The sequence below is a fragment of the Pan paniscus genome, chromosome 20 (genome assembly GCF_029289425.2).
Source record: "Pan paniscus chromosome 20, NHGRI_mPanPan1-v2.0_pri, whole genome shotgun sequence".
Taxonomy (NCBI): Eukaryota; Metazoa; Chordata; class Mammalia; order Primates; family Hominidae; genus Pan; species Pan paniscus.
In genome coordinates this window covers 63251-77937 of record NC_073269.2, presented here as the reverse complement: position 1 = coordinate 77937, position 14687 = coordinate 63251, and the positions used below count along the sequence as shown (strand labels likewise).

General features: G+C 38.1%; 1 protein-coding gene across 1 annotated transcript in view; it reads left to right on the top strand.

Annotated features, from left to right (window-relative positions):
• LOC129394731 (phosphoglucomutase-like protein 5) overlaps positions 1 to 620 on the top strand; it is a gene marked incomplete at its 5' end in the record, with an annotated part of 32302 nt that extends 31682 nt beyond the window's left edge. The window contains one exon of the mRNA XM_055103666.2: positions 241 to 620. Coding sequence (XP_054959641.2) covers positions 241 to 462 — 222 coding nt within the window. The remainder of the gene's footprint in view (positions 1 to 240) is intronic.
• Between the last annotated feature and the right edge of the window lie 14067 nt (positions 621 to 14687).

Below are 14687 nucleotides of genomic sequence, written 5' to 3'. Positions count from 1 at the left end.
ATATCCTATTTACAGGTTAATAATTGACTACTAGATGCAGGTGCACCAAATGGTCTTAGAGACATTAGATAGGAGAGACAATGTCAGTGCTCCCCCTACCCTGCCTCCCCTAATCTAAAGCCTACTCTGTTTCTTTTATCAAGTGATTGGCTGTATGTTAACAGAGCCTGGGGCACTTTCCTGTTGAAATGCCTTTAATCCCAAGCAACTGGATTGATTTTTTTTTTTTGGATGGTTTAGATTGGACGACTGATTATTGGACAGAGTGGCATCTTGTCTACACTTGCGGTCTCCTGCATTATCAGGAAGATCAAGGCAGCTGGTGGAATCATTCTAACAGCCAGCCACTGCCCTGGAGGACCAGGGGGAGAGTTTGGAGTGAAGTTTAATGTTGCCAATGGAGGTATGTGGTTCAGCATATGCCTTAATAATCACGATTTCTTTCCTCTTATATTATTATAGTCTCACAGTGACCCTTTGATGATAGACAAGCAAGGTGCAGAGGACCTAGCTCAGAAAAATTTAGTGAGGTGCCCAAAGTGAACCAACAAAGAAGTGGCATGATGGGCTCATGAACCCATTTGGGTGGTCTCTTGGTCCCCTGTGCTCTTCAGCATAAACTATTGAATAGTTGATGCTTATCTGATATGGAAGGACTCTGAATTTTAACATTAAAATATACCCTGAAGGTCGTTGTCTAAATGACAATGACCCTCATTTTACACATGAACAAATCAAAGGCCTGAGAGGCTGAGTAACTGCTGAAGGCCACAGGGTTGTTCAGGGTGAGATTAATGATTTTTAGCCCAAATCCTGGGCTCTCTTTTTCCTACAGTGTTGACTTTCTCTCAGAATCATAGAATTCTTTCACTTTTTCTTATATTCACAGCACTTTATAGTTTGGGGGTCCTTAGTGGAGGGGGTGGGATATATGTATGGAGTAAATTTCTTTTAAAAATTGAACAAAAAAACAGGGAGAATACGAAATAGATAACATGTACCCATTATCTTGTTTTTCTATTTTGCTTATCTTTTTTTCTGAAGAATTTTAAAGCAAATTACAGCACAAGAACATTTCACACCCAAATATTTTTGTATGCATCTCTTAAAAAGAAAGACACATTGCTGCATGACCGTGCTAACATACCTAACAATAATAACATTAATTCTCCAATATCACCTGAAAACTAATCTATAGTCAAATTTTTCAATAATCCCCAAAATATTATTATTTATAGCTGTTTTATTCAAATCAGGATACATCTAAGGATGCCATGCATTTGCTTGGCAAGTCTCTTAAATCTCTTTTAATCTAGAACGCTGAGTTTGCATGAATGTGGGTAGGAGCCAATTTTAACCAGCAACAGTTACCATTATAAATTATTCCTCATCCCAGGCAAAGCAGTGCATTCTGAAGGGAAAACTTATTATCTATCCCTCCTTGTAGACGTTTTACACGTTATCCAAACAAGAAAGTGTATTCATGTTGAATATTTAAAAAACAATATTGTAACCACAAAGCAGAAAACTAAACCACCAAACCACAAAGGTAGACAACAATAGAGGAAGAAGAGAACAAATTATCTACAAAGTAACCAGAAAACAATTAGCAAAATGGCAGGAGTAAGTCTTTTACTATCAATAATAACCTTGCTGGTACATGGGTTCAACTGTCCAATCAAAAGATATAGAATGGCTGAGTGGATCAACAACAAGATCCAACTAGATGCTGCCTACAAGAGACCCATTTTTAAACTTTAAGAATAGGCATATATTGAAAGTAAAGGGATAGAAGGAGATATTCCATGAAAACAGACAGTTACCAAAAGAGAGCAGGGATGCCTATACTTATATCAGATAAAACAGACTTCCAGTAAAAAGCTGTTCCAAGAGACAAAGAAGGTCATGATTTAATGATAAAGAGGTCATCTTATCAAGAGGACATAACAATTGTAAACATATATGCATCCAAAATTGAAGCACTTAAATATGTAAAGCAAATATTAGTGGACATGAAGGAAGAAATATACAGCAATATAACACTAATAGGGGACTTCAGTACTCCACTTGCAACAATGGAGAGATCAACCAGACAAAAAATTAACAAGACAACACTAAATTTGAACTATACTTCAGACCAAATGGACCTACCAGACCTACGTTCATCCAACAACAGCAGAATATACATTCTTCTCTAGCATACATAGAACATTCTCCAGGATAGACCATATGTTAGGCCACAAAATAAACCTTAACAAATTCAAAAAGATTGAAATCATGTCTAGTATTGTTTCCAACCACAATGGTGTGAAGCTAAAAATCAATAACAGGAGGAATCTTGGAAAATTTACAAATATGTGGAAATTAAACAACATGCTTATAATGAACTAATGGGTCGAAGAAGAAATCAAGAGGGAAATTAAAAAATATTTTGAGATTAATGACAATGGAAACACAATGTACCAAAACCTACAGTATGCAGCAAAGTCAGTTCTAAGAGAGAAGTTTATAGCAATAAATGCCTAGATTAAAAAAGGAAAAAGATCTAAATAAGTAGACTAACACTATGCCCCAAGGAGCTAAAGAAAGAACAAACTAAACCCAAAGTGAGCAAAAGGAAGGAAATAATGAAGATCAGAACAGAAGCAAATAAAATGTAGTATAGTAAAACTATAGAAAATATAAATAAAATCAAAAGTTGGTTCTTTGAAAAAATAAAATCTACAAACTCCTAGCTAGATTCACTAAAAAAAGCAGACTCAAATAAATAAAATCAGAAATGAAAGTGGAGACATTGCAATAGATACCTCAGAAATAAAAATGGTCATAAGGGATTATTATGAACAATTTTGTGCCAACAAATTGGAGGACCTAGAAGAAATGGATAACGTTGCTGCTACTCAGATACATTTTATTTCAAAAACATACACTAAGGTGTTGCTGTTGGATCTTTCCGAAAACATATTCACGCAGAACTTTCAATCACACTGAGCCATATTTGAACAATCTTTCAAGGTCAGCTCTGGCATAAGCTAACATTATACCATTTAACTCAGAAATTTCTTTAGTATTTGATTAATGGGTTTATGTTTGATATGTAATGTAATTTTCTAATGCTAAATCAAGTGGTAATTTTGTTAGTCAAGTTGATTTAGTGGCTTGGGAAGAAAGCTTTTAATGTTCCCCTAATTTTTCTTACCTTTGACATGATCCTTCACATGTCTTATTTTGCTTAGTGATTTTTCTTTTTTTTTTTTTTTTTTTGAGACAGGGTCTTACTCTACCACCCAGGCTTGAGTGCAGTGGTGCGATCACAGCTCATTGCAGCCTTGACCTCCCAGACTCAAGCTATTCTTCCACCTCAGCCTCCCAAGTAGCTGGTACTACAGGCACATGCCACCAAACTTGGCTAATTTTTGTATTTTTTGTAGAGACAGAGTTTTGCCAAATTCTCAGGCTGGTCTGGAATTTCTGGGCTCAAGTAATCCTGCCTTGGCCTCCCAACATGCTGATATTACAGACATAAGCCACAGTACCTGGCCAGTTTTCTTTTTTTAAAAATCTATTGGTTATTAATTTGAAGCCTTCCTTTTCATAGCTGTGCTCCTTAATTGGGAGCAAACATGAATGGACCACAACTTAGCCAATTTTCTATATACGATCTTTGCCATCCTAATTTAAAGGAATATTAATTCTTTCTTTTCCTCTTTCATTCCACAAACCTGTATTGACTACATCTAAGTTCTAAATGGTGCACTGGATGTTGAAAAAGTTGATGATGAGCAAGAACAAAATTCCTCCTTTCAGGAGACTTACAGTTCAATATGGGAAATATAATTTGTTAAAATATAAAAGTGCAATTGTGTTACATGCTGTACGAAGTACATGTTGACATGTGAGTATATAATAAATGGGCTGGAGGCCAGAGGATTGCCAGAGAGAATGGGCCTCCTGCTGAGATGAAAAGTTGAGCAGGGATTAGATGACAAAAGTGGAGGGACGATCCTTTCTAGGCAGGAGGAAGAACATGTACAGAATCTCTGAGGTGTGATGCAACAAAGTCTATATAAAAAACTGAAGAAAGGTCTAATGTGGCTTAAATACAGAAGCTAGTAGGAGAGGAGTTGAAAAGAGGCTGGAGAAGTAGAAAGTGTCTGCATTCTGCAGGAACTTATATTGTATAAAAAGAATTTCTCTTTATTCTAAGTGCAATGTGAGTCATAGAACCCCACCCCTGAGGACTTTTGCAGTTTAAATAGCAATCTTGAGTAGTTTTCAAGTTTTTATTTTTTATAATTCTTCAGAATTCCTTTATTAAATAAACTCTTACATGAAACTCGAGATGGATGCATAGGTGGGTGGGCAGATGGATGGATGTATGGGTGGATGTTTGGATGAATGGGTGGGTGAATGGATGGGTTGGTGGGAGGGAGGGAGGTAAAACAATGGGAATAGTGTAGTTAAGCAGACACACCCTAGAGCCAGACTACAAAGGCTCGAATCCTTGCCTTGTCATTTACTAGCTGTGTGACCTTGAGTAGTCACTTAGACATTCAGCACTTCAGTTTCTCATCTGATGATGGGCATAGAAGTTGAAACCCATGTCATAGGAATATCGTGACTACTGCATGAGTGAATGTATGTGAAGCATTTATGATGGCACCTGGGGCAGTGGGTACTCTGTAAATGTTTCCTATTATTATTATTATTATTTGAGACAGAGCCTCACTCTGTTGCCAGGCTGGAGTGCAGTGGTGCGATCTTGGCTCATGCAACCTCCACCTCCCAGGTTCAGGTGATTGTCCTGCCTCAGCCTCCCAAGTAGCTGGGAGTACAGGCACACGCCACCATGCCCAGCTAATTTTTGTATTTTTAGTAGAGACAGGGTTTCACCATGTTGGCCAGGATTGTCTCGATCTCCTGACCTTGTGATCCACCCCCCTTGGCTTCCCAAATTGCTGGGATTACAGGCGTGAGCCACTGCACCCAGCCTCCTGTTATTATTATTACTGCTGACTGAAGCTGGGGAGAATCTCCCCTGTCCAGACCAGTGCAATTCCTGAGACATCAGAGCTCCTGGGAAACATTGCTTTTAGGCCACTTAACTAGTTCCTTTTCTTATTTAATGGAGCAGATAATGAGGCCCAGAGAGAAGATATCACTTGCCCAGGCTCACACAAAGCCAGATTTTGAACCCAGGTCTCCTGGCTCTTGGGCTTTGTGATTCTCAGAGATCTTTCTGCATGTGATGAAAATCAAGGCAGTACATGAGGAATTTGAGAAGGTCCAGCAACCTGTGGCTCTGACCTTGACTGAGCTGCTCTCTCTGCTCCTGGACCCCTCCAGGATGGGTCCAGAGGCCTTCTGCTAATGAAGTAGCAACTCGAACTCTCTTCTGGAGCGGCGATGGAGGTGGATGAAGGCAGTGAGCTATGAGCTTAGTTCACACTTGGACCATGTCTTAAGAGCATGGGATACAAGGTGTGACCTGCAGTACATGCAAAGTGCGGTGATTAATTCACAGATAAGCCTTGTCAGCTTCCCCTCATACCCTCCCTCTCACTGTTGCTCTGACATATTAGAGCAACTGTCTCTCTCCTCTCCAGAAAGATAGGCAATCACAGGCAGTGGTGCCCCTCTGATATTTATGTGGGATCTCCAAGGTGATGGAGGAGAGAGGCCTTTAGTTTGTATCAAAACCAGAAGAACTGTTTATCTTCTATCAGGTGACAACCGTTCATTCCTTTACTTAACACATTGATTAGCATCTGCTATGTGGCCATGTGCTAGGCAGGTCCACTTTCTGAGTCCTGCGAAGTCAGTTGCATAGTGTCCTGCACTTGAAAGTGCCCCGCATTCGGTTTAACACTCTGCTGTCACATTAATAACGATATCTTTACACTTCCGTTTTGTCAGCGAAGTCCTGTAGGACAAGGGGGCATGCACAGGAGCAGAGGAGCCACATGTGATGTGTGTGGCCGCCGTTCCCTGCCGCCCCATTCACATAATCTTCTCCATGCCCCTGGGGAGCCATGCTGTGGGATGTGCAGGAAACTTAGCATGCTGTGAGTAGAGGCAGGGTTGTTAGTCAGTGACTGAGTGAGCGGGGCACTAACCAACTGGAGAGACCTCACTTTCCACTGAAACCAGAATGTGCTTGTACACAGAAAGAAGGCAATGACATTTGAAGAGACACAAATGACTGAGGAGCTCTGTTGTATCCTCTTATTGGAGTTACTTCCCTGTGCTAACCGACCCCCGTGTTGAGATGACATGAAAGGAAAGGGCAGGACACTATGGCCACAGTGCCCTGAGGGTGCCCAATCTCGTCTCAGAAGCTAAGCAGGGCCTGGCCTCGTTAGTACTTGTATGGAACAAGGAAAGGGGAAGAGAGAGCAGCCTATAGCTCCTGTCCTTTCAGTCCTTCCTTAGTGTCCATGATCCCAAGGTAGAGAGTGTTGCTGGAGTGTGTGGGTGTCAGGAAGTGAGATAGAAAGAGCTGAGCTAGTTTTGTGCAGCGTATCTACTGTTTTAGCAAGAACGAAATACATACACATGGATGAGCTATGGAATGTGAACTGTGTAATTGTGTTGATTCTACATATGAGGTCAATGCTAATATTTTCATTTATACCTTGCATCCTACAATATAAAAACAAATGGTAAAAAGTCACGATAATTTAAATTTATTTTTTATTTTATTTTATCATTTTTTTTTAGATGGAGTCTCGCTCTGTCACCCAGGCTGGAGTGCAATGGCATAATCTTGTCTCACTGCAACCTCTGCCTCCCACATTCAAGCCATTCTCCTGCCTCAGTCTCCCGAGTAGCTGGGATTACAGGCATCCGTCACCATGCCCAGCTAATTTTTTGTATTTTTAGTAGAGATGGGGTTTCACTATCTTGTCCAGGCTTGTCTCGAACTCCTGACCTCATGATCCGCCCACCTCAGCCTCTCAAAGTGCTGGGACTACATGTGTGAGCCATTGCACCCAGCCTTAAATTTGTTTTTTAACTTAGCATGACATTAAATAGCAAATAAAAATACCATGACAAGTCAAGTGAGAGAGAACACAGAAGAAAGGAAAACACTGTATGTTTGAGCACCTTCAATGACACTTTTTCCTGCTCTTTGAACAGAAGCACTGCATTTTCATTTTGCCCTGGGCCTCATGTTACGTAGCTGCTCCTGGTGTTAGGTACCCGGACGCACCACAAACGAAACAGATTCGTTCCCCACAGAGCTTATTAGTCTAGTGAGAGAAACATACTTTGAATAGTCCCAGAAATACATCATTATAAGATAAGTCTATGAAAGAAGTGTAGAGCATTCCTAATCTTGTCTCTGAACAGGGCAGACTTCTTGGAGGAAGTGAAATTTGAACTGCGATGTGAAGAATGAGCAGGAGTTAGTGAGGTGAAGATGAGAGAAGGAGTGTTGCAAACACAGGTCAGTCTGTGCAAAGGCCCTGAGACACAAGGAGCCTAGAACCACGGCTCGAAGACAACTGTCTGGCTGGGGCATGGCTCGTCTTACAGATCACATTAAGGAACAAATAATTATGTTAAGAGTTATGGGCTGCAATTAAGGATTTGGATAAGAGAGTCTTACAATCACATCTGTGTTTTCGAAAGGCCTGACACTGATTGGTACATGGAGTACAGCCTGAAGGGAACAAGACTTGTTAGAAAGGAAGCTATTGGCTGGGTGTGGTGGCTCACGCCTGTAATCCTAGCACTTTGGGAGGCTGAGGTGGGCAGATTACTTGAGGCCAGGAGTTCGAGATCAGCCTGGCCAACACGGTGAAACCCCGTCTCTACTAAAAATACAAAAATTAGCGGGTTGTGGTGGTGAGCACCTATAATCTCAGCTGCTTGGGAGGCTGAGGCAGGAGAATTGCTTGAACCTGGGAGGCTGAGGTTGCAATGAGCCTAGACTGTGCCACTGCACTCCAGCCTAGGTGACAGAGACTTCCTTTCCAAAATAAAAAAAAAAAAAGAAAGAAAGAAAGAAAGGAGGCTATTGCAGTAATGCAAGTGAGAGACCATGGTGGCTTAGGCAATGGTGGAGATGGAGGAATTTGGGGGAATTGATTGGGTTCAAGAAATAGGCAGGAGGAAACACGATGGATTGGGTGGGAGTAGGGAAACAGATGAGAAGAGGTATCAGGAAAGCTGCCTAGGTTTCTGGTCTGTGCCACTGTGTGGATGATGAGAGAATGTGTCAGTGGTGGAGGCCAAGGTCTGAAAGTGGAGGGGGGAAGAGTGAGAGAGAAAATTGTAAGTTTACCTTTATGTTCAGCTGAGGTCCTTTTGAAACATACAAGCAGCAGTATGAAGAATTCCATTGATATATTTGTCCGGAGCCCAGAGTGAGGTTTAAATAAGAAGAAATAAACTCGCTAGTAAAAATTGCAGACACACAAAAGGCTTGAACAGGCACTTCACAAAATAGATTTTCCAAATGACCAATAAACACATAAGTACTCAACATCATTAGCCATTAGAAAAATGCAAGTTAAAACCACAATGAGATACCATTTCACACTAGAATGACTAAAATTTTAAAAGACTGACAATGCTAAATGTTCCCAGGATGCAGAACAACCAAAACCCTCATATATTATGGGGGACATGGAAAATTGTACAACTCCTTTGGAAAACAGGTAGTTTCTACAGAATTTCAATATATACATATGATACAACTCAGCCATTGCATTCCTATTTACCCAACAGAAATAAAATAATTTGTCTACTGAAAAATTTGCAAAATAATGTTCATTGTGGCTGTAGCCATTATAACCCTCAAACGGAAACAACCCAATATGCATGGATTGTGAATAGATGACAAATGGTGGTCCATCTATACAATGGAATATTGCTCTTCAACAGAAACAAACTACAGGTCCATGTAACAACATGATGAGTGAAAGAAGTCAGATGTAAAAAAGTACATATGTATGATGCAATTTATACGACACTCTAGGCAAAACTAATCCTTAGTGATGAAATCAGATCTGAGGTTGCCTGGGGCAGAGATGGGGGTAGCTGACTGCAAGGAGGTGTGGGGAGGGTTGTGAATTTTGGGGAGTGATGGAGCTGCTCTGTATCTCAATTGTGATGTGGTTACACAACTGTATGCATTTGTCAAAACTCACAGAACTACACTCTAAAACGTATACATTTTGCTGCATGTAAATCTTACCTTAATTAAAAATTAAAAAAATTGAAGATGTGGATTTAGGTAAGATTCACTAAGTGATAAAGATAGAGTTGAGTTACAAGAGAATTGTTATCTCCATCTTGCATGGGAGAAAAATGAAGCTCAGAGAAGTGAAGTGGCTTCCCAAGATCACACAGCTACTAAGTAGCACAGCTGGGGTTCAAAACCAGAGACATGTGATCAGATGGCCCATATTCTTTTTGTTCCCTACCATCAACCAAGCTCAGGCCCATGGCTGAGCATGATGGCCAAGCAGGGAGGAGGGTCAGCTTCTCTTCAAGGAAGAAAACAGCATGCTGTTCTTTATATATGTAAATGATGTTCTGTTCCTCACCCATCACCACTAACCCTAACCCTAACCCTAACCCTATAATATATATATATTATATATATATAATTCACTTGTTTGTTTTTAGACACATAGGTTGATTCCATCTCTGATTATTAGAAATAGTGCTACAGTAAACATAAGAGTGCAGATATTTTTCAAACACAATGATTTCATTTCCTATGGATATATACCCAGTAGTGGGATTGCTGGGTTATGTGATCGAATGATTGTTTTTTTTGTTTTTTTTTTTATTTTTTAGCGAACTTCCATAAAGTTTTGCTTAATGGTTGTACTAGTTTACAATCCCATCAACAGTGTGTAAGTGTTCCCTTTTCTCCACTTCCTTGCCAACTCTTGTTATCTTTTACCTTTTTGGTAATAGCCATTCTAATGGGTGAACTGGTATCTCATTGTGGTTTTGATTTGCATTTGCCTGATGGTTAGTGATGTTGAACATGATTTTATTATATATTCGTCTTGACCATTTCTATATTTTCTCTTGTGGCATGTCTTTTAGTTTATTTTGTCCTTTTTTTTTTTTTTGAGAAGGAGTCTTGCTCTGTTGCCCAAGCTGGAGTGCAGTGGTGCAATCGGGGCTCACGGCAACCTCCATCTCCCTGGTTCAAGCAATTCCCCTGCCTCAGCCTGCTGAGTAGCTGGGGTTACAGGCACACGCCATCATGTTTGGCTAAATTTTTGTATTTTTAGTAGAGAAATGATTTCACCATATTGGTCAGGCTGGTCTCAAACTCCTGACCTCAGGCAATCCACCTGCTTCAGCCTCCCAGTTTTGCCCATTTTTAAATAAGTTATTTATGTTTTTGCTGTTGAGTTGTTTAAGTTTCTTATATAATCTGGGCATTAACTCCTTAGCAGATGTATAGTTTGCAAATATTGTATCCCATTCTGTAAGTTGTTTTTTCACTCTGTTAAGTTTCCTTTGCTGTGCAAAAGCATTTTAGTTTGATGAAACCCCATTTATCTATTTTTGCTTTTGTTGCCTGTGCTTTTGACGTCTCATTTAAAAAATCCTTGTACAACCCAAAGTTATAGAGAATTTCCCATATGTTATCTTCTAGTAGTTTTTCATAGTTTTCAATCTTACCTTTAGGTCTTTAATCGCATTTGAGTTGATTTTTGTATAAGGTAAAACATAGGGGTCTAATTTCATTATCCCACATTAGATATCCAATCTTCTCAGTACCATTTAATGAAGAGACTGTCTTTACCCCTGTGTGTGCTCTTGACTCCTTTTTTGAAAATCAGTTGACTTTAGGTATGAGAATTTATTTCTGAGCTGTATATTCTCTTCCATTGGTCTATGTGTTTGCTTTATGGCAGTGCCATGCTGTTTTGCTTACTATGGCTTTGTAGTATATTTTGAAGTCAGGTAGTGTGGTGCCTCCAGCTTTGTTATTTTTGCACAGGATTGCTTTCGTTATTTGGGGTCTTTTCTGGTTTCATACAAATTTTAGGGTATTTTTTTCTATTTCTGTGAAGAATTTCATTGGTATTTTGATAGGGATTGCATTGAATCTGTAGGACATTTTGTTAGTATGGTCATTTCAATAGTATCAGTTCTTCCATTCCATGAGTATATAATGTCCATTTTTTGTGTATCATAAATTTTTCCATCAGTGTGTTATAGTTTTCATTGTAGAGATCTTTCATGACCTTGATTAAATTTATCTGCAAATTTCTTGGTAGCTATTGTAAATGGAATTCCTTTCTTGATGACTTTTTCAGATAGTTCACTGTTAGTGTATAGAAACACCACTGAATTTTCTGTGTTGATTTTGTATACTACAACTTTACTGAATTTATTTATTATTTCTAGTAGTTTTTGGTCAAGTCTTTAGGGTTCTCACTCTATATAAGTATATATAGAAAGAACCCTAAAGAGAGAGAGATCATATATATCTATATGATCATATATATAGATGTATACATATGTATGTGAGATCACATTTTCTACAAACAGAAACAATCTGACTTCCTTCTTTCCAGTTTGGATCCCTCTTATTTATTTCTTTTGTCTAATTGCTCTGGCTCTGACCTCCAGTACTATGCTAAATAGAAGTGGTAGAAGTTGACATCCTTGTCTTCCTCCATATCATAGAGGAAAAGCATTTAACTATTCACCATAAATAAGATGTTAGCTGTGGGTTTGTCACATATGGCCTTTACTGCGTTGAGGTACACTCCTATACCTACTTTCTTGACAGTTTTTATCATAAAGGAATGTTGACTTTTGTCAAGTGTTCTTTTTGCATCTGTTGAAATGATCACATGGTTTTTGTTTTTCTTTCTATTGTGGTGGTGTATCATATTTACTGATTTGTGCATGTTAAGCCATCCTTTCATCCCTGGGATGAATCCCACTTGATTATAGTGAATACTCTTTTTAGTGTGCTGTCGAAGTCAGTTCACTTGTATCTTGTTGAGAATTTTTGTATCTATGTTCTTCAGGAATATTGGCCTGTTATTTTCATTTTGTGCGTGTCTTTGTCTGGTTTTAGAATCAGGATATTGCGAGCCTCATAAGATGAGTATGGAAGTATTCCTTCCTCATTACTTTTGTGGAAAAGATTGTGGAGAATTGGTAGTTATTCTTTAACTGTTTGGTAGAATTCAGCAGTGAAGACATCAGGTCCTGGGTGTTGGTTGTTGTTGTTGTTGTTTTGATGGAAGATGTTTTATTATTGATTCAATTTCCAAACTCATTATTGATGTGTTCAGATGTTATATTTCCTCACAATTTAATCTTGGTAGTTGTATGTGTGCAGAAATTTATTCATTTTATTCTACATTATCAAATTTGTTGGCATATAGTTATGAGTAATGTCTTACAATCCCTTATATTTCTGTGGTGTATCAGTTGTAATGTCTCCTTTTTCATCTTTTATTTATTTGAATTTTCTCTCTTTTTGTCTTAGTTTAGCTAAAGGTTTGTCAGTTTTACCTTTACACTTTGTCTTATTTATCTTTTGAAATATTTTTTAGTGTCTGTTTCATTTATATCTGCTGTGAGCTTTATTATTTCCTTCCTTCTACCAATTTTGAGTTTAGTTTGTTTTTGATGTTCTAGTTACTTGAAGTGTATAATTTTGCTTTGTGATTTGAAAATCTTTCTTCTTTTTTGGTGTAGGCTTTTATTGCTATAAATTTCCCTCTTAGAACTGCTTTTGCTACATTCCATAGGTTTGGGTATGTTGGATTTTCATTCTTACTTGTCTCAGTGACTTTTGAAATTTTCCTATTAATGTCTTAATGAGACCTATTGATTTCTTGGGTGCATGCTATTTAATTTCCATGTTTTTATAAAATTTCCAAGGGCTTTCCTGTTGTTGATTTCTGGCTTTATATCACTGTAATCAGAAAAGATACTTCATATGATATCTGTCTTCTTAAGTTTGTTAAGACTTATTATGTGTCATAATGTATGATTGGTCCTAGAGAATGTTTGGTGTACAGTTGAGAATAATTTGTATTCTGCAGCTGTTGGATGATGTATTTGTCTGTTTTCATACTGCTGATAAAGACATACCCGAGACTGGGTAATTTACAGAGAAAAAGAGGTTTAGTGGACTCATAGTTCCACGTGGCTGGGGAGGTCTCCCAATCATGATGGAAGGCGAAAGGCACATCTTACATGGTAGCAAACAAAATAGAATTGAGAACCAAGTGAAAGGGTTCCCCCTTATAAAACCATCAGATCGTGTTAGACGTATTCACTACCACAAGAACAGTATGGGGGAAACCGCCCCCATGATTCAATTATCTCCCACTGATTCCCTCCCACAACATGTATGAATTATGGGAGCTATAATCAAGATGAGATTTGGGTGGGGATATACAGCCAAACCATATCAGGTGAGATCTTCTTTACCTGCTAGGTCCATTTGGTCTATGGTATAGTTTGAGTCTGTCATTTTTTGGTTGATTTTCTCTTCATATAATCTGTCCATTTTTAAAGTGGAGTGTTGAAATTTCCTACTAATATTGTATTGCAGTCTATCTCTACCTTTAAATCTAATATTTGCTTTATATATCTGGTTGTTCTGGTGTTGGGTACATATATAGTTACACCTAAGTAATATATATGTTATGTCCTCTTATTGAATTGGGCCTTTTGTCATTTCATTATACAGTGACATTCTTTTTTATATAGTTTTTTAATTTAAAGCTTTTTAAAATGTGACATGACTGTGGCTACTCCTGCTTGCTTTTCATTTGTTTGCATAAAATATATTTTTCCATCTCTTCACTTTCAGTCTATTTGTCTTTAATAGTGAGGTAAGTATCATGTAGGCAGCATATAAGTGGGTTTTGCTATCTGAATCCAGTCATCCACTTTATATCTTTTAATTAGAGTTTAATCCACTTCTATTCAAGCTTATTATTGATAAATTAGGACTTCCTTCTACCATTTCATTAGTTGTTTTTTAGATTACTTGTTCACTTCTTCCTTTCTTATTCTTTATCTCTCTAGTTTGGTGGTTTTCTGTGGTGCTAAGCTTTGTTTCTTTTCCCTTTTTTTTTTGTGTGTGTGTGTATCTGCTGTAATTTATTTCTTTCTGGTTAGTGAAACTAACATACAGAGTCCTGTATTTGTAACAGACTATTTTACACTGATAACAACTTAACTTCTGTCACATAAAAATACTCTTGACTTCTCCCCCCCACACACACAATTTATATTTTTGTTACCTTACATTGCATCTTTATGAATGGTAGACTCCATGGAACATAGGATCTATGTCACAACTAAATAAATTATTTAATGGCAGCATTAAAGCAGCCCAAAGAATGTGAAAAACTGGTGTGGGTGTATTTAACTTTTTAAAAACTATGTTTCATAATGTTTTCATTAAAAAGTCTTTATCAGTTTGCTAATGCCTAATTTTTACAACCAGCCACCATAGATTTTACAGGATAAATATATTATTTCAGTAGTAATTGAAGCAGAATTTTTGTTGCTCTTCTTACCCTTAGAGATTGTGTATTATCCTCAGACGTAATTCTTTGATTTTTTTTTTCTTTTCATGTTGTTACACATAGTTACCAACAATCAATGTGAGAATAACCTTTGAATATTTTCAAGCGTTAAGATTTGTTTATACAGCTGCACAA